This window comes from Phocoena sinus, chromosome 6, assembly GCF_008692025.1.
Source record: "Phocoena sinus isolate mPhoSin1 chromosome 6, mPhoSin1.pri, whole genome shotgun sequence".
In the NCBI taxonomy this organism is placed as follows: Eukaryota; Metazoa; Chordata; class Mammalia; order Artiodactyla; family Phocoenidae; genus Phocoena; species Phocoena sinus.
Genome location: NC_045768.1, coordinates 100,713,369 through 100,738,186, shown reverse-complemented (window position 1 = coordinate 100,738,186; position 24,818 = coordinate 100,713,369). Strand labels below are relative to the sequence as shown.

General features: G+C 46.1%; 1 protein-coding gene across 4 annotated transcripts in view; it reads left to right on the top strand.

Moving 5' to 3' along the window:
• Positions 1 to 24,818, top strand: part of PEBP4 (phosphatidylethanolamine binding protein 4) — a 257,885-nt gene that overhangs the window by 25,136 nt on the left and 207,931 nt on the right. For 3 of the 4 annotated variants that reach the window (XM_032634902.1, XM_032634900.1, XM_032634899.1), the window contains exons 2-3: positions 18,783 to 18,919; positions 24,124 to 24,250. In XM_032634902.1, coding sequence (XP_032490793.1) covers positions 18,801 to 18,919; positions 24,124 to 24,250 — 246 coding nt within the window. In that variant the 5' untranslated portion in view covers positions 18,783 to 18,800. Of the gene's footprint in view, positions 1 to 1,853; positions 2,090 to 18,782; positions 18,920 to 24,123; positions 24,251 to 24,818 lie in introns of those variants that run through there. The other variant, XM_032634901.1, reaches the window with a different exon arrangement.

Genomic DNA, 24,818 nt, shown 5'->3' with positions numbered 1-24,818 from the left:
AAGTGGAACACAAAGTTTGGCAGAGGGATGAAGTCAGTGAAATCAAACACGGCCTTACTCACATGCTGTCTGGGGTCATCTGACAAACAGACAGAAACACCAAATCCCAGTTCTCAGGGTTGGAAAGGGTGGGTTAAGAGCATGTTGAGGGAAAGAGCAGAGGCCTAGAGTCAGCATGGCTGGCTTCAAATCCAGCCCACCATTTACCAGCTGTGTACCCTGGGCAAGGTTCTCATGCTATCTGTGCCTCAGTTTCCTTGTCTGAAAAATGGGGCTATCACTCCATACCTCATGAAGTCCCTGTGAGGATAAAAGGGGATAACACACAGAGAAAATGTAGAACAGCTGGCAAAGGCTCAGCAGAGGTAAGTTAATATTAATCCAGTGTGTTTTTGAATATTTGCAATCAGAATCATTTTTCTAAAGATATATATATTTTTTCAATATATTATCCAACTATATTATGTGTCAAATATATACTTACAATTTCCAGGAGAAAGGAGCATACCATACCACCTGGGGAAGCACCAAGGTTGACCGGGAAGCAGAACGCATAAGGGGAATGCATGGTCCAGAGCCTTTATCGTGCTTTCCATAGGAAGGAAGGGGTGAGGCAGGTTAAACAGCTGAACAAGCTTAGACTAGGTCGTTGGAATAACGTTGGCAGACTCTGTGGATGAGGTGGTCTCTTGTGGTCTGGTACCTGGCCCTGGGGTGATTTAGGGCAGGGAAAATACTAGCTTGGTGGGTGAGAGTTGGATAAAGGAGGTGGTTGGGGGTATAGATTGGAGGTTGGTCAGTTTGTATGTGAAAGATGTGCTTCAACGCGAGTTATTCACTCTCTCTAGGAATCAGCTAACTCTGGGAGGGGCATCCCTCCCCAAGACCCCCAAGCTGTCAAACCATCACAAAATGCCTAAAACAAAACACGTGATTAACATCTTCCTCTTTAACCTAGTCATGTTTCTATGGCCGAACTCAGCACACTGTTGTCAATTTTGTTGTTGCTGTTTGTTTTGATGTTTATTAACCTCCTTGCTCAGCTGTGAGTTCATGAAGATCAGGGTCTGAATCTTGTGCATCTTTGTACCTTCGGCATCTGTCAAGTGCCTGCCACCAGTCCATACAGCGATTCTTTGACCTGGCTGGTCACTAGAATCCCATGAGTAGCATCGATAAAAATATCGATGCCTACGCCTTACCCTCAGAGAGTCAAACTTAATTCATCTGGGGTGTATAAGTTTCCACTGACTCCTTGAATTTCCTGGGAGGAGTTTTCCAGAAAGAAACCCTGGCTGTGGACCCAGATGTGGTCATTTAAAACACAGCGGGAAACCCAGGTCCTTCAAGCCAGGGAATTGCCTGGATGTAGTTGCCCATTACAGGAGCGTTCACTGCCCATTTTGGTAGAACATTACCTGCCAGACACTGAGTTGGCAGGCCTGGCAGACTGTGGCCTTGAACCAGTGTTGTTGTTCTGCGGTTCCAGGCTGCACTCACTGTGGAAGGGGCCCTTGCTCCACCCCAAGCAAGGGTCCCAATCCCACCTCTCTGCTGTCCGTGTCCCTGAGCCTTTGGCTCTAAGCAGTCAGATGCTGTTTGTCTCTCTCAGGTACTGTGGTCTCTATGGTTTCCTTCCATCCCTCTGCACCTTTCTCTTTGTGTATCCCTAGTGCATCCCTAGTGCCTCTTCTGCCAGCTTTACAGTGTATCTTGAAAGGTAAGAGAATCATCTCTGTGATTTCCACTGTTTTCTGTAGAGTCCTTGGAAGGAGGAATGCCAGAAAGCCCACCCAGTCTTCTTTTCCTATTCTCTCCCACCCTACATATTAGCTCCTCCCTGGAACTCCTTGGAACTTTCTCCAACTGCCTCCCCAACGACCAACCACTGCCTCCTCTGCTGGCTACTCCAGGAGCCTTCCCTATACTCCCAATCCCTGAACACCGCCAGACCCTGATCGCCCTAAGGGCCCATACTCTAGGGCATCCTGGAGGGAGCTTGCTCCCCACCTTCTCCAGCCCAGAAACCTGCCAGGATTGCTCGCTTCCCTGCAGCCATCACCACCCAACAGCTCCCGCACTGCTCTGAGTAGGTGACAGTGCTCTTCTCCCCTATGTGGGGTATGAGGTGTGAGGTAGGGACTTTCCATAAGGACCTTCTAGAGCGACAGAGAGACAGAGAGAAGGGAGAGGCCTCAAGGATGAGAACTGTGGCCTGGAGAACTTAAGGGAATGCATGTTTAGGGTGGTATTTCTGTATGATTTGAAGCTGTTATTCAAGGAGTTTCTATGCTTGTCTCTGAGCATCCAACATTTATCTAACTCCTAGAAAGGACTCTTTGGTACATTTCTCACTCCCGGAGTTCTGGACTGGGAACTAGCATTACTAATGGGATTAGCATTACTGATTTAGTTCATTCAGGCCTTACTGAGGAAGTAAGTAACAGACTCAGAAAGTTTCCTTCCTTTGTGGGGTCCTGATTTCCTCTTCCATGGGAAGAAGGATCCCCATTTCCTCCCATCTTTAAACGTGGGAAGAATTGGAGATTGGAACTATTTGCGAAAGGAGGGGGCCAGGTAAATACGCAGCTCTGGTGGGCTCTAAGCTCACTTCTCACCTCCATGAGGAGAAACAAAATTTTCAACCTTCCAAGGGTACCATGGCAGCAAATGAACCTGAAAGATGCCACCATTTCATAGCACATCTGGGACCTTCCATTCTGTGGATGAAGTGATTCATTAATATGTACTCTATATGGCTAAAGAAATGAGCTTATTAGGTCAATGGTTAGTTGCTGAGACCAGCAGCCTGGGGCTCTTGGAAAGGAGAACTTGTGTCCCTGGAATGAAGTGGCCCAGGCCCCTAGCTTCCAGCCAGAGGTCTAGCAGGCCCTTGGATAAGAGGAGTGGTTGGGGCAGAGCCAGGGCTGGGTTTTTCTCACGGACACTCCATTAGTCCCCTCACTCTTGGGAAATGTAACTGCTAGAAAATACAGCTCTGGAGCTCTCCCTGCCACTGCCCCCAGGCCCTGCCCACTGTCACCACCAACAACTCCTATATCTTCAGCTTGATAAGTTAAAGATCGCTAATACAAAATGTGATGGAAGGAAAAGCAAGCATTCTTAAAATAACAAGAAAAAGATATACATTTTGATACTTTTGTTTGTTTGTTCTACCTGCCTTGGGTCTTTGTTGCTGAGCACAGGATTTTCTCTAGTTGCAGCGAGCAGGGGCTACTCTTCATTGCAGTGTGCAGGCTTCTCATTGGGTGGCTTCTCTTGTTGCAGAGCAGGGGCTCTAGGCGCGCGGGCTTCAGCAGTTGTGGCACTCGGGCTCAGTAGTTGTGGCTCGTGGGCTCTAGAGCACAGACTCAGTAGTGGTGGCGCACGGGCTTAGTTGCTCCGCGGCGTGTGGGATCTTCCCTGAGCAGGGCTCGAATCCATGTCTCCTGCATTGGCAGGCAGATTCTTAACCACTGCACCACCAGAGAAGCCCACATTTTGATACTTTTACGTTCCAAGACAATTTCCAAATTGGTCATCTGAAGTGAAAGGCGCATGAAAAGCAACAGATAGTATCTGATAGCTAAAAGATGGTCCAAGTGCATTTTGAGAGACTGTGGGGTTCTTTCCTGTTCTCCTAATATGAAGGACAGCAAAAGGTCAGAATAGTCTGTTTACAACGTATTGTTTTTAACTGTGTGTGCTTGTTTATTTCCAGCATCTACTATGTGCAAAGTACTGTGGGGAATGCAGAGATAATTGGGGCCCTCACAGGATGAAATATATGCACAGAGAACTAGAGTAGAAGGAAGATAGTGATGACTGCTATCAAGAAAGGAACAGGGGGGCTTCCCTGGTGGCGCAGTGGTTGGGAGTCCGCCTGCCGATGCAGGGGACACGGGTTCGTGCCCCGGTCTGGGAGGATCCCACATGCCGCGGAGCGGCTGGGCCCGTGAGCCATGGCCGCTGAGCCTGCGCGTCCGGAGCCTGTCCTCCGCAACGGGAGAGGCCACAACAGTGAGAGGCCCGCGTAACGCATAAAAAGAAAAAAAAAAAAAAAAAAAAGAGAGAAACTGCCCTGGTGCACAAGTGAGACCCAGATTAATAGAGGTGGAGGTGGGGCCTTCAGGAAGTCTATATCCACCCCGCCCTCCCTTATTCTCTTCCTTCTTTAAGTGGTAATTGAGCATCTGCTGTTTCCCAGGCACCGTGCTAGGTGCTAGACACAGCAATTCACAGGATACATATGGTCCCTCCCCCGTAAAATAGCAGACCAACACACGTAAATGGCAAATAAAAATGGTCTGATAGTACCATCATGGTGGAAGTATTGCAGACACTGGATGTAGATATGAGAGGATACCCAAGAAGTTTCCCCGAAGGAAGCAATGTTTAAATAACACCTGAAGGGTGAGCAAAAGTTAGCCATATGGATCACGGGGCAGGAGAGAATGGCACTCCTTGCAAAGAGAATAGCTTCTGCAAAGGCCTTAGGGTGGGGAGAGCATAGCTGACTGGGAGGATGGACAGCAGTCTACACAGGCTGATTACGTTGTCCATACAGTGAGGAAAATGGATTAGGTCAGTGTTTCAAAAGTGGGCTCTATAGAACACTAGGTCCTTGGATTTGTGTTTATGTGCACAGGCATGTGTGTGCACACACTTGTGTTAAAATATACGTAACAAACAATTTACCATTTTAACCATTTGAAGTGTACAATTCAGTGGCATTAATTAAATTTACAATGTTGTGCAACCATCACCACTATGTATTTCTAAAACATTTATTACAGAAAAGAAAATTTGTAACCATTAAGCAATAACTCCCCATTCTCATAGCCCCTGGAAATTATCATTTTGCTATGAATTTGATAACTCCAGGTACTTAGTATCGGTGGAATCCCACGGTATTTGTCTTTTTTGTCACTGGCTTATTCCACTTGGCAAAATGTCTTCAGGGTTCAACCATACTGTATCATATGTCAGAGTCTCCTTCCTTTTATGGCTGAATAATATTTCATTATATGTATACACCACATTTTGTTTATCTATTAACCTGTTGATTGATGCATGGGTCGTTTTCACTTTTTGACTGCAATGAACACTGGCATACAAGTATCTGTTTCAGTCCCTGCTTTAAATTCCTGTGTGTATATGTCCAGGAGTAGAATTGCTGAATCATAAGGTAGTTCTATGTTTAGCTTTTTAAGGAACGACTAAACTGTTTTCCACAGTGACTACACCATTTCCCATTCCTACCAGCAATGTGCAAGGGTTCCAATTTCTTCACATGCTCTCTAACACTTGTTATTTTCTCTGTGTGTTCGTGTATCTGTGTCTGTATGTGTTTAGCATACACATATGGGTATGAAGTGGTATCTCATTGTGGTTTTGATTTGCATTTCGCTAATGACTAGAGATGTTGAGCATTTTCTCATGTGTTTATTGGCCATTTGTATATCTTCTTTGGAGAAATATCTAATCAGGTATTTTGCACAGTTTTTAATTGTTTATTTTGCTGTTTTTGAGTTGTAGGAGTTCTTTCTGTATTCTGGTATTAAGCCTTATCAGACCTATGATTTGCAAATATTTTCTCTCATTCTGCAGTTGTCTTTTCACTGTCTTGATAGAATTCTTTGATGCTAGAAGTTTTTAATTTTGATGAAGTCCAATGTACTTATTTTTTACTATGTTGTCTGTGTTTTCGGTGCCATATCCAAGAAATTATTGACAAATCCAATATTATAAAGCTTTCCCCTATGTTTTCTTCTAACAGTTTCATAGTGTTAGCTCTTACATTTAGGTCTTCAATCCTTTTTGAGTTAATGTGTGTGTCTAGTGGATGGTAAGGGTTCAACATCATTCTTTTGCATGTGGCTATCCAGTTGTTTCAGCACCATTTACTGAAAAGACTGTCCTTTCCCCATGGTCTTGGCACCCTTGTGGAAAATCATCTCACCACATATGCAAGGGTTTATTCCTGGGCTCTCTGTTCTATTCCACTGGTCTATATATCTGTCTTTATGCCAGTTCCACTTTGTTTTGATTACCCCAGTTTTGTACTAACATTTGAAATCAGGAGCTGTGAATCCTCCAACTTTATTCTTCTTTTCAGTATCATTTTGGTTATTCAGGGTCCCTTGGGATTCCATATGCATTTTAGGATGGATTTTTCTATTTCTGTGAAAAATGTCATTGGTATTTTGATAGGGATTGCACTGAATCTACAGATCACTTTGGATAGTATGGACATCCTAACAACATTAAAGCTTCCAATCCATGAACACAGAATTTATTTCCATTAATTTGTGTCTTCTTTAATTTCTTTCAGTAACATTTTGTAATTTTCAGTGTACAAGTCTTTCTCCTCCTTGGTTAGGTTAATTCCTCAGTATTTCATCTTTCTGATGGTATTCTAAATGGATTTTTTTTCCTAATTTCTGTTTTGATTGTTTAATGTATAGAAATGAAACTGATTTTTGTGTGTTGAGCTCATATCCTGCAACTTTGCCGAATTCACTCTGAATCATTAGAGTTTTCTACATATAAAATTATGTCATCTGACCATAGAGATGATTTTCCTTCTTCCTTTTCAATTTTCCTTTTATTTCTTTTTTTTTCATTTAATTGTTCTGGCTAGAACTTCCAAGAGTATGTTGAATAGTAGTGGTAAAAGTGAGCATCCTTATCGTCATGGTCTGAAATGTGTTTTCCAAAAATTCATATATCAAAGCCCTAACCACATTCAGTACCTCAGAATGTGACTATATTTTGAGATAGATCCTTTAAAGAAGCGATTAAGATAAAATAAGACCATTAGGATAGGCCCTAATCCAATATGACTAACATCCTGTAAGAAGAGGAAATTTGAACACACAAAGCAACACAAGGGTTGCACACACACCGAGAAAAAACCATGTGAAGACACAGTGGGAAAGATAAATATTTGCAAGCCAAGAGGTCTCAGGAGAAACCACCTTTGCTGACGCCTTGATCTTAAACTTCCAACCCCCAGAACTATAACAAAATAAATTTCTATTTTTTAAGCGACCCAGTCTGTGATATTTTGCTATGGCATCTCTGGCAAGATAATACATTTGTTTTTGTTTGTTTAATATTTATATCTTTTTTTGGCTGCGTTGGATCTTTGTTGCTGCACGTGGGCTTTCTCTAGCTGTGGCGAGCAGGGGCTACTCTTCGTTGCAGTGTGTGGGCTTCTCATCGCGGTGGCTTCTCTTGTTGCGGAGCACAGGATCTAGGCAAGCAGGCTTCAGTAGTTGTGGCACACGGGCTCAGTAGTTGTGGCTCACGGCTTAGTTGCTCCGCGGCACGTGGGATCTTCCCGGATCAGGGCTCAAACCTGTGTCCCCTGCATTGGCAGGCAGATTCTTAACCACTGCGCCACCGGGGAAGCCCAATATATTTGTTTTGTTCCTGATCTTCAGGGAAAATTTTTCAGTCTTTCACCATTGAGTATGATGTTAGCTATGGGTATTTCATATATGGCCTTTATCATATTGAATGAGGATGTTTCCTTCTCTTCCTAGTTTGTTGAGTGTTTTTATCAAAAAAAGGTGTTGAATTTTATCAAATCCTTTTTCTGCATCAATTGAGATAATCATGTAGCTTTTCCCTTTATTCTGTTAATGTGATATTAACAGAATAAACACAATTACAGTGACTGATTGTGGTAGTACATTGATTGATGTTTGTATGTTGAACCATTCCTGCATTCCAGAAATCTCACTTGTTTATGTTGTATAATGCTTTTAATATGCTTCTGAATGCAATTTGCTAGGATTTTTACATCAGTATTCATAAAGAATATTGGTCCATAGTTCTCCTTTCTTAAAGTGTCTTTGGTTTTGGTATCAGGATAATGCTGGCCTCATAGAATGACTTAGGAAGTGCTCCCTCCACCTTAATTTTTTGGAAGAGTTTGTAGTGACATGTTTTTATTTCCTTCTCATTTCCTTTCGTGTATATCCTATAGATATATTTTGTGGTTACCATGGGAATTATATATAATGTCCTAAAGTTATAACAATCTAATTTGAATGAATACCAAATTAACTTCAATCACATACAAAAACTCTACTCCTGGGTAACTATACCCCCCACTTTGTGTTATTGATGTCACTAATTACATCTTTATATGTCTGTTCACTAACATATATCTATAATTACTTTTGTGTATTTGTCTTTTAAATCCTATACTTTTAAAAAGTGGAATTACAAAGAAAAATTGTAATAATACTGGCTTTTATGTTTGCCCATGTATTTACCCCTACTTGAGATCTTTATATCTTCGTCTTCTGTCTATTGTCCTTTCATTGCAACCTGAAGGACTCTTGTTAACCACTTCTTGCAGGGAAACTCTAGAGGTAATGGATTTCCTCAGTTTTTGTTTATCTAAGAATGTCTTAATTTCTCTCTCATTTTAAAGGACAGTTTTGCTGGATATAGAAATCTCAGTTGACAGTTTTTTCTTTAAATATATCATCCCAATGCCTTCTGGCCTCCAAGGTTTCTGCTGAGAAATCAGTTGATAATCTTATTGAGGATCGCTTGCGCATGACAAGTCCCTTCTCTTTTGCCGCTTTCAAAATCCTATTTTTGTCTTTCAACAGTTTGGTTATGCGTCTTAGTATGGATCTCTCTTAGTTTATCCTGCTTGAAGTTTTTTGAGCTTCTTGTATTTGTAGATTCATGGACTTCATTGAATTTAGGAAGTTTTTGGCCATTATTTCTTCAAACAATCTCTCTGGCCCTTCTCTCTCTTTCTCCTGGGACTCTCATCATGCATACATTGGTCTGTTTGATAGTGTCCCACAGTTCTTATGCTCTGTTTACATTTCTTCATTCTTTTTTCTTCCTGCTATTCAGACTCAATAATTTCTATTTTCCTATTTTCAAATTCACTGATTTTTTTCTCTCTGCTCAAAAATGCTACCAAACCCCACTAGTAAATTGATCATTTCAGTTATTTTTCAGCTCCAGAATTTGTTTTGTTCCAGTTTATAGTTTTTTATATTTTTGCTGATATTTTGATTTTGTTCATATATTATTGTCCTGATTTTCTGTAATTCTTTGTCCATATTTTCCTTTAGCTCTTTGAGTGTATTTAAGACAGTTATTTTAAACTCTCTGTCTAATATGTCTGATGTATGACCTTCCTCAGCAACAGTTTGTGTCAACCTACTTTATTCCTTTGAATGGGCTTTGTTTTCCTGTACCTTGTGATTTCTTTTGTTGTTGTTGTTGAAAACCGGGCATTTAAATGAAACAAGCACCTCTCCCAGTCTTTTAAGAGTGCCTATGTGCCAGAGAAGTCCTCACTGATTAGCTGGGTATGCTCTAGGTCTAGGGATCAGCCCAAGATGAAAACTTAAGGTCTTCTCAGGTCTTTTCTGAGCATGTGTCTTGCCTGGACCTGCATGTGGCTTTTTCAATTCCCCCACATATACAGCTGTTTTTGAATGTCTTAATTTCCCCAAGAGTCTCATCCTAGCTTCTGCTTGGGGCCTTAGATTGCCTTTTATGTGTACTCACCCATAATCTCTTGCCCCAGGTGTCTGTGGATCTGTAGTTTCCCTGCAGCTTTTGTGAACAATGCCCACTCCTCATCCCCTCTGAGATCTGAGTTAGGCAAAACAGAAACTAGTCCTTCAGACAATTCCTTGATAGGTTAGAATACTGCAATAAGGTCTGCTCTGCTCCCTCTGATTTGAGGGAGAAAACTTGTAACTGGGTTGCAGTCTCCTCCAAAGCAAGACTGAACTATGCCAAAGAGGGGGTGGGGCAAAGGCAAGTGAACACGTCATGAAATTTTCTACTACTTTGAAAGTAGCTTTTTCTTTTCTTTCTTTCTTTTTTTTTTTTTCCAAACTACTAATTTATCCCCCTCCATCCCCTTCGGTAACCATAAGTTTGTTTTCTATGTCTGTGAGTCTATTTCTGTTTTATAAATAAATTCATTTGTATCATTTTTTTAGATTCCACATATAGGTGATATCATATGATATTTGTCTTTATCTGGCTTACTTCACTTAGTATGTTAATCTCTAGGTCCATCCATGTTGCTGTAAATGGCATTATTTCATTCTTTTTTATGGCTAAGTAATATTCCATTGTGTATATATACCACATCTTCTTTATCCATTCATCTGTTGATGGACACTTAGGTTGCTTCCACATCTTGGCAATTGTCAATAGTGCTGCAATGAACATTGGGGTGCATGTATATTTTCAAATTATGTTTTTCTCCAGATATATGCTCAGGAGTGGGATTGTGGGATCATATGGTAGCTCTATTTTTAGTTTTTTAAGGAACCTCCATACTATTCTCCATAGTGGCTGTACCAATTTACATTCCTACCAAGAGTGTAGGAGGGTTCCTTTTTCTACACACCCTCCCTAGCATTTATTATTTGTAGATATTTTGATGATGGCCATTTGACCAGTGTGAGGTAATACCTCATTGTAGTTTTGATTTGCATTCCTCTAATAATTAGCAATGTTGAGCACCTTTTCATATGTTTTGTGTCCAACTGTATGTCTTCATTGGAGAAATGTCTGTTTAGATCTTCTGCCCATTTTTTGATTGGGTTGTTTGCTTCTTTTGATATTGAACTGTATGAGCTGTTTGTATATTTTGGAGATTAATCCCCTGTCGGTCGCATCATTTGCAAATATTTTCTCTCTTTCTGTAGATTATCTCTTTGCTTTGTTTATGGTTTCCTTTGTTGTGCAAAAGCTTTTAATTTTAATTAAGCCCCATTAAAAAATTTTTGTTTTTATTTCCATTACTCTAGGAGACAGATCCAAAAAGATATTGCTGTGATTTATGTCAGAGTGTTTTGCCTATGCTTTCCTCTAGGAGTTTTACAGTATCTGGTTTTATTTTTAGGTCTTTAATCCATTTTGAGTTTATTTTTGTGTATGGTGTTAGAGAATTCTAATTTCATTCTTTTACGTATAGCTGTCCAGTTTTCCCAGCACCACTTATTGAAGAGACTGTCTTTTCTCCATTATATATTCTTGCCTCCTTTGTTGTAGATTAATTGACCATAGGTGCATGGGTTTACTTCTGGGCTTTCTATCCTGTTCCACTGACCTATATTTCTGTTTTTGTGCCAGCACCATACTGTTTTGATGACTGTAGCTTTGTAATATAGTCTGAGGTCAGGGAGCCTGATTCCTCCAGCCCCGTTTTTCTTTCTCAAGATTGCTTTGGCTATTCAGGGTATTTGGTGTTTCCATACAAATTTAAAAGTTTTTTTATTCCAGTTCTGTGAAAAATGCCATTGGTAATTTGATAGGAATTGCACTGAATCTGTAGATTGCTTGGAGTAGTATAGTCATTTTCACAATATTGATTCTTCCAATCTAGGAACATGGTATATCTCTCCATCTGTTTATATCATCTTTAATTTCTTTCATTAGTGTCTTATAGTTTCTGCATACAAGTCTTTTGTCTCCCTAGGTAGGTTTATTCCTAGGTATTTTATTCTTTTTGTTGCAGTTGTAAGTAAATGGGAGTGTTTCCTTAATTTCTCCTTCAGATTTTTCATCATTAGTGTATAGGAATGCAAGAGATTTCTGTGCATTAATTTTGTATCCTGCAACTTTACCAAATTCATTGATTAGCTCTAGTGGTTTTCTGGTAGCATCTTTAGGATTCTCTCCATATAGTATCATGTCATCTGCACATAGTGACAGCTTTACTTCCTAGTCCATCATTTTGCATATGTTACCTGGATTGTTTTTATTTAGTTAGGTTTTTGTTTGTTTGTTTGTTTTGGCTGCTCCAGGTCTTAGTTGTGGCATGCAGGATCTTCGTTGAGACATGCAGAATCTTTAGTTGCAGCATGCAGACTTCTTCGTTGTGGCCTTCATACTTCTTAGTTGCAGCATGCATGCAGGATCTAGTTTCCGGACCAGAGATCAAACCCAGGCCCCCTGCATTGCAAGTGTGGAGTCTTATCCACTGGACCACCAGGAAAGTCCCTGAATTTTTCTTTTTAAACATTTATTTATTTACTATTTTATTTTTGGTTGCGTTGGGTCTTAGTTGTGGTACGCGGGATCTTGATTGAGGCATGTAGGATCGTTCTTTGTGGCACGCGGGCTTCTCTCTAGTTGCGGCGTGCAGGTTTTCTCTTCTCTAGTTGTGGCACGCAGGCTCCAGGGCATGTGGGCTCTGTAGTTGTGGCACACAGGGTGAGAGCACGTGGACTCTGTAGTTTGTGACACGTGGGCTCTCTCACTGAGGTGCGTGAGCTCAGTAGTTTAGGCATGTGGGCTTAGTTGCCCCACGGCATGTGGGACCTTAGTTCCCTGACCAGGGATCGAACCCACATCCCCTGCATTGTAAGGCGGATTCTTTACCACTGGACCCCCAGGGAAGTCCCCCTTGGATTGTTTTTTAAACAGCTTTATTGAGACATGTTACACATACTACACAATTCACCAAATTGTATGTATGTATAAGTTAAATGTGTATAATTTAATGGTTTTTAAAGTGTATAATTCAACAGTTTTTAGTGTATTTACAGATGTGTGCAACCATCACCACAGTCCACTTTAGAACACTTTCATCACCTCCAAAAGACACTTCATACCTTTTAGCTATCACCCCTATCTTCCCCATTAACCCACCCACCCACCCCCAGATTTAAGCTAATCAACTTTCTCTCCCTATATATTTCCCTACTCTGGATATTTCATATAAATGGAGCTATGCAACATGTAGTCTTTTGTGACTGGCTTCTTTCACTTAGCACAGTGTTTTTCCTCATCCCTTTGCACCAGGCTCTGTAGAAGGTGTAAGGTACCAAGAAGATAAGTGGGAGTGGGGAGCAGCAAGGGTGCACAGTGGAGCAGGTAGACCCTTGGACTGGTCCAAAATTGGAGTTACACTCAACAGCCACAACGTGAGGGTAAGGAGGTAGCAATATAGATGTTGGCAAGTGAATAGTAGAAATGAACGTTCCCAGGGCCCAGGCACCAACATAGATAAGGAGAAAGGAGAGTGGTTAAAAGATTGAAGTTTGGAATGAGATGGAAGACTAGATGCAGTGGGAGTAACAAAATGAGTGACTAGGAAGGAGAAGAGCTTGTCATCAGAATGGCTGCTTGAATTTAAGATTTTCGGCATGGAACGGTTTCAGTGATGACAGCGTCTAAGAAGTCGCCATGGGAAGAGAGTCTGGAGGTGTTGGAAGAGGTGACCCATAGATATAGATGTCACCCAGGGTCGATAGCAAGACTTGGAGCAGGAAACAAAGTCCCCATGCCAAGTAGCAATGTCTTCAGTGAACAAAGAGTGGTAGGAAGGCAGATGACACTGATTAGAAGTATTTCAGATGGAATAAGCCCCATGAAGTTTAGATTTTGACAAGAAGGCTGAGAGATCATGATCTAGAAGCACCAAAGGGGAGTGGGGGTGCTCATTGACCTTACCTCCCAAACCTGAGATACATGGAGAAGCAGCTTCTCAAGGGGACAGGGAGGCTCTGGTTATGGCAGGAGGTGGAGGTAAAGGGGTTTCAATGGGGAAAGCAAAGTCGTTTTGGCAAACGGTGTTGGAACAACTGGATAGCTACATGCAAAAGAATGAATTGGAACTTTACCTAACACCAGATGCAAAAAATAAGTCAATGGATCAACGATGTAAATGTAAGAGCCAAGACTGTAAAACTCCTAGAAGAAAACATAGGAGTTAAGTTTCATAACACTGGCTTTGGCAACGATTTGTTGCATATGACCCCAAAAGCATAGAGAACAAAAGAAAAAATAGATAAATTGGACTTCATCAAGTTTAAAAACTTTGTGTATCAAAGTACACTATAAAGAAAAGAAAAAGACAACCCACAGAATGGGAGAAAATATTTACAAATCAAATATCCAATGAGGGTCCACAGTTCTGACACCAGTTCTAATGTGTGAGTTGTTCCCCCACACCAAGCAATTCTCTGACACCATCTGGGTATCCTACAGTTCAACTCAATTCTGACGCTACTTACCTGAAGATAGCATCAGCTCTCACAGGTTAAAGGCTCAGTTCTACAAGACTTCGCCCCAACTTCTGGTGCCAATCAAAATCCAGGTTGTCACCTGAGCTTCTGACCTACAGGGTATAGGTTAGAGGTTCCAACGACCCCTTCTTGGGTTTAATTAATTTGCTAGGGCGGCTCACAAAACTCAGAGAAACATTTTACTTACTAGATTACAAGTTTACCACAAAAGGATATAACTCAGGAACAGCCTCAGATACAAGAGATGTGTAGTGTGAGGTATGCAGGAAGGGGCGTGGAGGTTCCATGCTCTCCGAGTGTGCCACTTTCCCCAAATCTCCACAAGTTTACCAACCTAGAAGCTCTCTGAATCCCATCCTTTTCGGTTTTCATGGAAGTTTCATAATATAGATATGATCGATTAAATTATTGGCCACTGGTGATTGATTCAATCTCCAGCCCCTCTCTCCTCCGTGGAGGTGAGGGGGTGGGAGGAACTGAAAGTTCTAACCCTCCAATCACGTGTTTGGTTCCCCTGGCAACCAGCTTAGGTGCTTTCCAAAAGTCGCCTCATTAACATAAACTCAGGGGCGGTTAAAAGGTGTTTGCTATAAATATCAAAACACTTTTATCAGTGTCTAACATCCAGAATATATAAAGAACCCATATTACACAATAAGAAGACAATCAATTTTTTAAATGGGCAAAGGATTTGAATGGACATTTCTCTAAAGAAGATATACAAATAGCCAAAAGTTCATGAAAAGATGTTCCACATCATTAATCATTATTAAAATGCAAATCAAAATGACATAAAATACCACTTCATGCTCACTAGGCTAGCTATAATTAAAAAAGAAACAATAAGCACTACTGAGGATGTGGAGAAATTAGAACCCTCACTGCTGGTAGGAATGTAAAATGTAACCAACACTTTGGAAAACAGACTGGCAGTTCCTCAAACTGTTAAACATGGAATTATCATATGACCCAACAATTCTACTCCTAGGCATAACCCAAGAGAATTGAAAATATAGGTTCACAAGCAAAACAAAGCAAAATGTACACAAACGTTTTTAAAGGCATCACTAGTAGTAGCCAAAAAGTGGAAACAACCCAAATGTCTATCAACTGAGTGGATAAATAAAATGTGGTATATCCATACAGTGGAAGATTATTCAGCCATAAAAAGAAATGAAGTACTGATACATGATACAACATGATGGACCTTAAAAACACTATGCTAAAGTGAAAGAAGCCAGTCACAAAAGAACACATATAGTATAATTCCATCTATATGAAATGTCCAGAATAAGCACATCTACAAAGATAGAAAGATTTAGTGGTTCCCAGGCTCTGGGGGAGGAAGGAATGGGCAGCAACTGCTAATGAGTTATTTGGGCTCCTTTGGGGTGATGAAAATGTTCTGGAATTAGTGTTGATGGTTGCACATCCTTTAGTAATTTTTATACTAAAACCCACTGAATTGTACACGTTAAAGGAGTGAATTTTATGGTATGTGAATTATATTTTAATTTTTTAAAAATGAGGATTGAAAGAAAAGAATGAGGGGGAATTTGGTCCCTGCAGTACAGCGATTCCTGAAGGCATAAATGGAAAGGTTGAGGAGAGAGGGAAAGCATGAGAGTCTGCGTCTGGGTAGAGAAAGGAGGTGACACTTGGGCAGTGATGGGGGGGGTGGTGTCAGGCACAGGAGGCCTGGAGGGATGGGAGGGGGGTAGAGTGTTCCAGGAGCACTGGTCCAGTAGATCCAGGTGTCTGGAAGGACCAGGACATCTCAGGAAGCCAACCGATTTGGCCTTATTGATGGTGTTGGGAGGTGGTCTCAGCCCAGGTGCCTGAAGGAAGAGAAGGCAGCTTCAGGGATGGGCACCGAGGGGTCAGGAGATGGTGCCTCTAGAGTGAAGCAATTGAGCAAAACAGGCTGGTGATGGAAATAGGGAGCTGTGCTCCCCAGGCTTGAATGTGGCTCTCCAATCTTGGACTCTGAGTTCAAAGCCAAGTCCTGTAACTCCCCAAGGAAAGGATCAGATTCAAAAACACCAAGACCGCTGCATTCTGTCAGATCTCTCCGTACAAAAACAAGCCAAAGAAAGTCAGATAAATAAGCAAAAGGGATCCAGGGCCCGAGGCCAACCTGAGTGGTTAGCTTCCTTCTGATATTTATAGAGTTAGGAGCTATCAAGTGAAATAAGGACGATCAGAAGCAGAAGTGGCAAGTTTGTCAGGCATTCAAACAAGAATTTATTTAGCATCTAGGCCCACCAGGGAAAGCTAGACACAGACTAGTACTGCGTCTGAGAAGCTTGTAGGCTGGGGGATGGGGAGACTATAAGCAAATCACTAAGTAAATAACTACAAAACTATTTTACAAACATATAAGAACAATAAGAAAAGGAGTAAATTGCTCTGATTCTGCATAACGGGAATCTAACGGAGTCTCGGTGTCAGAGCAAGTTTCTCTGAAGAAATGACCCTCCGGGATGCCCCAGGATGGACTGGGAAGTGAGGGCGGAGCATAGGAAGGCCCTGGGGCAGGAAATAGTTTGAGCACAGGCGGAGAGTAGAGAGACGTGGCTAGAGAGGCAGGAAGAGCCAGATCTTGCAGGGCATTGTGGGACACCTGGAGGATTCGGGGCTTTATTCCAAGAACAAAGGGCATAGAGGGGGAGTAAGTGGAGGCACAGTGGAGCTACAAGAGGGGGCAGTAGAGCAAAATGGTTAAGGAGCATGGAGTCAGCCAGTGAGGGTTCAAATCCCAGGTCGGCCAGTTACTACCCATGTGACCCAGGTCAGCTAACCTCTCTGTGCCTCAGTCTTCCCCTCTGTAAAATGGGATCATAATAGTACCTACCTCAGAAAATCATCTTCATGAGGATTCAGTACTAACAGCCTGGTGCTCACTGAGTAGGGAGGAATTGCTGACGTGAGTGGGCTCCACAGGAACAAGCCTGCACCGTGGACTGGCCCCCACCCCCCAACAGCCATTCGTCACTGGGGCTAAGAGCTGTTGGCACCCACGAAAGCCCTGGCATCTCTAGTGGCTGCCACTTTGAAGACAGGAGTCTCTTGGCCTTGGATGACCATTCTGGCACCGTCATCCTCTGGCTCCGGCTGTCCTGTGAACTCCATGAGGACAGGGACCATGGTCAGCCCATGCCCAGGGACCAGCACAGGGCTCAGCACATAGGAGGTGCTCCTACCTGCTGGTGAGATGGATTGTGTGGGAATGAATGAAGGGATGGATGGATCTGTGGAAGAATATTTACGCTATCCTTTAATGATTGAGCATTCTCTATGTGCCAGGCACCTTACTAAGTGCCTTACATAATTCATTTCATTTTATTTTCACAACCGTCTTGTGGGGAGGCTGCTAGGAGACACTCTCCAGTAGGGGAGATCTTGGGAAGGATCTATGGGGGAGCCCTAGTCATACTTCAGGGAGTCTGATTATTGAGAAATGTGTTTCATTTGTAACCTCAAGGAAAGGCTTTTTGCTGGAAGTTGGGATCCTGGAAGCAGGAATTCAAGCGGAAAGCAAACTCAGCTGAAAACAGTTTCTATAAAGATCGATCTGCGTAGGCTGCAGAGCTACGATCTCATCTTCCTTAGCCAAGCACAAGGGCAACGGGATCACTTGTTTTTGAAGGATGAATGTGGTGTGTTCTAGAGAGGCGTGGGGCCCTCCAGCCCTGTGGAGGAGCTCAGAGCAGAACCCAGGAGTCCTCAGTCCCCCCCAATCCATCCCCCCAAGGTGGGAGAACTGTCTTTGATCTCCCCCCATCGCGCCCACTCCCACCGGCTCTGGATCCAGTCAGAGCTCCACACACTCCTGCCTCCTGCTGGCCTGTTCCCTAGGGAACGCAGGCCGCCCTGCGGTCCCAGCCAACTGGTTCGGGGTGCACCCCCTCCTCCCAGCACGGCGCTGTGCACGCGGTCCCCTTCCCGAGCAGCCCTGCTGGCCTTCTTCTCCAGGGACTATTATTTTGGGAGAGTGCTGAGTTCAGCACCGTGGCAAGCTGTAGCGGGACGCGCCCTTCTGTCCTCAGCTGGCCCTGCGGAGCTGGCCCGGGGCCCAGCGGCCCTACCCCTCGTGCAGCAGCCCTTCCTACACAGGGTCACCGCGTCCAACCACGGCCACCGTCCGACAGTCCCAAGGTTGTCAAGACAGGTGGCAGAGGAGCTGTGGGCGGGAGAAGCAGAGCTGTGCAAGGGGCACAGCCCAGTCTCACTCCTGCTCCTAGAAAACCCAGCAAGTTGGGGCCCTCATCAGCACCCCCAGAAGCCGAAGCCGGGGGTCACCAGCCTCCCAGGGTTTGCCTTAAAGCCAAAGGAGCGGGCTGGCCCTCAGCCAACTGACCGCGCACGGGGCAACTTGGGTGTGTGTATGTGTGTGTGTGCAGGACGAGGGCCTCGCAGGAGGTTTGTATAAACCCTCCTGCTCTGCAGCCTGCTCTGTGCCCTGGCAGCAGGACACTGTGACGGCACGGCCCTGCTCTCATGGAGGCGGGGCCTCGGCCACGACTGTCAGTTGAGTCCAGCTGGGAGGAGGCCCAGGGCCGCCCAAGGTACTTGTGTCTGGTGGCGGATTAGCTGCCGGAGCCCAGGCTGCGCCCACCTTTCTCCCTGCTGAGCAGAGGGCTCTGTCCCACCAGGTGGGTCCCCGGGGTTGGGGGCTGCAGGGTGGGAAGGGCGCCCCCTGCAGAGGGCCAGCAGCACTACGGGCTCCTTCCATTCCAGGTGCCCAAGAGCTGGACCATGAGGCTGGCCGTGGCAGCCCTGCTCCTGGGCCTTACGATGGTGGCCACCGGAGACGAGGGGGACAAGGACCCGTGCGTGTACGAGGCCCTGACTGACAACGACGCTGTCCTCTGCAAGTAAGGCTGGGAGGCCCCCCTACCCCAGAGGGCAGAGGGAGGAGGGCTCCGGGAACCGAGGGCCACTGCCTCACAAGGCGGCCTCTGTGGACAGGCAGAGCATGAGTCAGCCCTGGGGCCACCTGGCTGGAGGACAACACCCAGGGAAGGACTCTGAGACAGGCCCGGGCCGTCCGTCCAGCGGCCCGGACCGCCGGGCCCCGGGCCAGCTCCGGAGGGCCGTCCGTCCAGGATCGGGAGGGCACACGGACCTGGCCGGCTCCCCTTGGGGCCTCCACACCGGAGGGGCCCTGTGGAGCTGGCCTCACCCTCCCGGCTGGGAGCCCAAGAGAGACCATCCCTGCCTACAGCCTTGAAGGCTCCTTCCCCCCAAAAAAGTGGCATTTTAAAGAAAAGTGGCATTTGACACACGGTGTGTGATGGTACCCTCCCTGTGAGAGGTAGTTGTTTGCTTTTCTCTAACAAGGCCCCAGGAATGTCAGGACAGGCAGGAGTGTGGCCACTGGACGTCGTTCAAAGAAGAGGCTGGGCGTGGGAGGCTGGCTGTGTCCCTTCCAACGGTGCAAGCTTCTCCCCCTCTGCGTCAGAGGTCAGCTCTCTCCTCACCCACTGTGGGTCAGAAAAGCCAGTCTTCATTGTCCTGGAGTCATGGGCCATCCTGAGGGCTGCCCAGGCCACGTTGCTGCCAACACCCTCTGCCAGCCTGGTGGCCGAGGACACTGGCATCCCACTGAGGTCATCAGAGGTCAGAGCGGGTCAAGGACTCTCACTTCTTACTCTGTCTCCTTGAGTACATTTGAATTCTTACAGACATGACTTTTAGAAAGAAAACCTTTTTAAGTTTATCTAACTTAAAAAGTTAGATAGGGCTTCCCTGGTGGCACAGTGGTTGAGAGTCCGCCTGCCGATGCAGGGGACACGGGTTCATGCCCCGGTCCAGGAAGATCCCACATGCCGCGGAGCGGCTGGGCCCGTGAGCCCTGGCCGCTGAGCCTGCACGTCCGGAGCCTGTGCTCCGCAACGGGAGAGGCCACAGCAGTGAGAGGCCTGCGTACCACAAAAAAAACCCAAAACGTTAGATAGTTGAATTTCCCCCCCCACAAAAAATAGACACTGATTTTGTTCCTATCAATACATTTTTTAACTCTGGTGAAACAGTCCTGGGTGCAGTTTTGTGTGGGGCAGGAGGGAACGGCTGCCCCTGCTATGTGGGCACCAATGCTCTGGGTGCTCTGCTGAGTGGGATCTTCCCAGGGGCGGACAGGCCTTTCCCTCTGGCAGGCAAGTCAAACCCCGCAAGCTGGGGATGACAGCAGGCCCAGGGCAAGGCCAGGCCGGGCTATGATCACAGCCCCATACAGGGCGCCTCTGTATGTTCACTGTGGAACACGTAGAACGTGATCACATGTGTACGCTCACTGGAGGAGACCAGCTTGCACCCCAGCTGCCCCAGGCTCGGCCCTGCAGACATCCACACACTCGCACCCTGGTGGCCTGTGTACTGTGGCACATGCGGGAGCTCTGGGGCACCTGCTACATGCCAGGAGTTCTGCTGGTGATTTTAAATCTTTGACTTATTTCATTGTTAACATAACCCACCAAGTAGGTGTTATCGTCTCCATTTTGAAGATGAGGAATCCCCAGAGATTAAATAACTTGCCCACAGTTCTCACACACCTGACAAGTGGCAGAGCTAGGATTCAACCCCCCTCATCTGGCTACACTCATGCTCTTTCCCCACCCACCTTTAGCTGCTGACCTTCATCCAGGGCCCAGATCATCTCAAGTAAAGGGGAGCTCTCTATCAGTCTATCTGGGCTGCTCTAACACAGTGCCACAGACTGGGTGGCTTATAAAGAACAGAAAATTATTTCCCAGCACTCTGGAGGTTGAGAAGTCCAAGATCGAGTTACCAGCAGATTCTGTGTCTGGTGAGAACCTGCTTCCTGACTCATAGATGGCCATCTTCTTGCTGTTTCCCACAGAGTGGAAGGGGTGAGAGAGCTCTCTGGAGACTCTTTTGTAAGGGTGCTAATCCCATTCATGAGGGTTCCACCCTCATGACCTAAGCACCTCCCAATGGCCCCACTTCCTAATTCCATCTCACTGGGGGCTGGGATTTCAACATAACGATTTTTCAGTCCATTGCAGGAGTCATTCTCAGGACTTCTTAGAAGACACCAGCAGATCCCCAGTTTGAGAAACATGGACTTACAGCACTAAGCCTGCATGCTAGGACGATGGCTTTTGATTGTAAATCATCATTGCACAAGGGAAGCTTTTGTTTGTAAAAGATCACCACTGAATGAGAACACATCAAGGACATATCAGACCCCAGAGGAGAGATCAGTATGCTGGAGCCCCCTCCCCAAGAGCCCTGCTCAACTCAGGCTTCTGACTCCACCAAGAGACTGCCCCCAGAAAAGCACCTCCTCTCACGGGTATTGTTAGAGTCTAATAGGGAATTCTTGAAGTTAGGACTCAATACCTAAAGATATTAATCTATAAGGGAGGAATTTTTTGTGCTGTGACAAGCAGTGGGGAAACATTGTTAAGAGAAGAGTTCTCCCAGAATAATACCTTACCCACTCCTGAGAAAGCCAGACTAGACTGACAAAAACTCGGAGAGTCAGAACCCCAGGCTCGGTCTCAGAAGTGAAAGAACCATAGTCGTCCAACCCGGACCCAATGGGTGAATCTACTCAACACCCCTCTCCCTGCTGCCTCCGCACTGGTGGCCTCAGTGGACTCTCCCAGGGACCAGGACCTGCCTCCCAAAGCCCTCTCTTCTGTGCTGAAAAGCTTCCCCCTCAGAGGGAACACCTTTATGTCAAGGCGGGGCTGCCTTTCTTTCCACCCCATTCTTCCTAGTTTTGCCCCCAGGCGCTGCATAGAACAAATCTACTCTCTGTCCCTCTGGAGGGTCCTTCAGCTGTTCGGACACAGATGTCACGCCCCCCCCCCCCCCCCCCGCCCCGCCTTCACCCGCTGCTCTTTCTTCTCTGGGCATCCACCTCCCATCCTTCAGTTCCTCCTTAGGGGCTTTGTTCTGGGCCCCCGCTTTGGAGAAGAGTCAGTTGGAGACAGACCCACACTGAGAACCATGCAGCAGAGGGTGGGGTGCCCCCCGAGCCCCCAGGCGCCTCTGTGAAGGCTGCCTTCCCTCCATGGGCCTTTTGGTCTCCCTCGCTTTGGGGCAGGTGGGATTCAGAGCTTTTTTCATACCTGATCTGGTTCTTACAATGCTGAAGGGACTTCTGTGACCATCCAGTCCCAGGGAAGTGCAGACAAGACTATGCAGCCCTTCTCTGTTGCCTACAGCACAATACCCCAAACCTAGCAGCAGCACACATTTATCGCCTCGGTTTCTCTGCGCGTGGCCCAGCTGGGCACCTCTGGCCCGGGCTCTCAGGAGGCTGCAGTCCAGCTGTTGGCTGGGGCTACAGTCTCATCTGAAGGATGTGATTTGCAGGCAACATGTGGGCTTCCATCCCTGGGCAGGCAGCGCTCCGTGGGTATGACGGGGACCTGGGGGGGGGGGACAGACCTCACTCCTGGTCCCCTGGCATGTGCCCTATTGAAGGCACTCTCTGGGGCTTTAGGCCCACTCGCCAAATGTCAACTCGGTGATTTTGCTTAACTGTTTTAACACTTGCAGCAGTTCTACTGGGATCAAAAGAGGAGACACTTTTGTTCCCTGGGGAAGGCCCCCTCTGGTCCTCAGTTTCCCTCCTCCCCACCCCTTGCCTCTCCCAGTTCCGGGCTGTGGGCTGAATCTCCATCTCTCTGCCAGTAGAGGGTCCCCTCTCTCAGCCTCGGATCTCCATAGCTGCAGTGGCAGGGAACTGTGGCAGAAACAACCCAAAAAGTCCTTAAAATGCTGCCGTGATGAGAAATGAAAATCCATCCTCTAAAACTTCTTTAGAAGCTATTAAAACGATGCCATTGGAAAGGCGCTACTGTAAACTTGCAAGGAGTTAAACTGGCTTCAGTGAATAGTCCCGCTTCAAGGGGCCTGAGTCCTGGCCTTGGGGGTGCCGGTCTGAGGAAGCATCCTGAGTCTGCAGACCTGGGCTACCTCTGCCCAAGGCAGGACCTCAGGATCCACTGGAAGGGATGGGGTGGTGGGAGGGGGAGTGTGGGACTCTCCAGAGGGAAGTGATCCCTGTACTTCTCCCGGGTCCTGACCTCGGGAGCTCCCCTCCAGATCTACTCCCCCAGTGACATTCTCAGGGGTCCCCTTCAGGCATCACCCCCAGCAGGAAACGTGGCCAGCTCCGGGTGACCACCGTGGAGCTGGTCTGCCATGCTGGGCTTTTGGAAAGGCTGAGTGAATCATCTTAACCAAATGACCCCAGGCCTTGGTGATAAAACGTGACAGTAGGATAGGGAAGAAGGGCAAGCAAAAAAAAAAACACAAAAAGTTGACACAGAGATGTTTTTCCTGTATCTGTTTGAAAGCCTGGCTTCCATCCCTGAGTTTCAAATACAAGTGAGCCCTTAAGTCTAACCCTGGTGAAGGTGTGGGATCAGCCTGCACGGCAAGCCCAGTTCTCAGGGCACTTGTGCAGTTCAGAGCTTCCCAGGGAGAAAGTAGATAAATGGATGCACACCACAGACTTAGTGACTAGATGTTTTACCCCATGAGAGATATTTGCATTTTGAAAGCACAGTGAATGGCAGATTGAGAGCCTAGGGTAGGGGCAATGCATCACCCAAAGAAGTGGGTTATTTAATTACTGGTGGGATTTGCAGGTATGGAGAGGGTCTTGATTATTTAGGGACCAGAGAAGTCTGTGCCCATGAAGAAGCCTGTGCTAACTTGCTAAACCTTTCTTTATGTAATAAGAACATTCCAGAAAAGCAATGTGAATATATTGTTCTTACACACCCAGTCCTACTTTAAAGACACTGACCAGGTTTGCCTCTGGATGTATATATTTTTTGAGAAGTAAACACTGACAGTGATGAATACTTTCTGACCCCTGATAACCTGCCAGGCTCTGTTGTAAACACGAATCGCCATTTTACTCCTCTTAGCGACCCTACAAATAGGTATTATTAGTGTCCCCATTTTACAGGTAGAGAAGCTGAGGCACAAGTGGTCAAGTAACTCTTAGGCTACAGAGGTCAGACTGAAGCCTTACGCACCCAGGGCTCCCCTAAGATCCTGACATGGGCCAACCACCTCCCTCTCTCCATAGGGGCCTTAAGGTTTTCTACCCAGAGTTGGGGAACCTCGGCTGCATGGTTGTTCCGGAATGCAACAACTACAGACAGAAGATCACCTACTGGACCGAGCCGATCGTCAAGTTCCCTGGGGCCTTGGACGTGAGTGAGCCAGCCTGGCTGGATGCGAGGGTCATGGGTCTCGAGTTCCCTCTGGGTTTGCTCATCTGGGTGACGTGAAGCCACGTGCAGAGCCAGCTGGGTTGGCTTTGGTGGTACCAGATGGCCGTTGCCATAAGCACGGGCCTTCTTTAGAGCAGCCCCGCCACCTTGGAGGAGGTTGAGGTGGGTAGGAGGGCTGCGGGCGGGAGCTTTGGTGGGGCTCAGGGGCCGCTCCGCCGGGGCCTCTCCCTCTCCTGGGCCCCCGAGCCTGGCTCCTCAGTCAACGTGGCGACCAGCCAGGGTGTGCTTTGGAGTCGGCAGAGAGAAGGAGGAGAGGGGGGCTTGTGGGGAGCTGCTTCTCAGGGTGCAGAGTGGCTGGGCTTTCAGAGTGATCTGGATGGGGAGGGACCTGGCTCTTAACGGGCAGCGCCTCTCACGTAGGTTAAACAAGCAGAGGTCAGTGCCCTTGACTCTCGGGCATTGCAATATGACAGTCGCTCAGAAGTTTGCCCCGAGGTGTAGGAAATAAAAAATAGAAACATTTTAAGAATTGTAAATAACTCTTCCT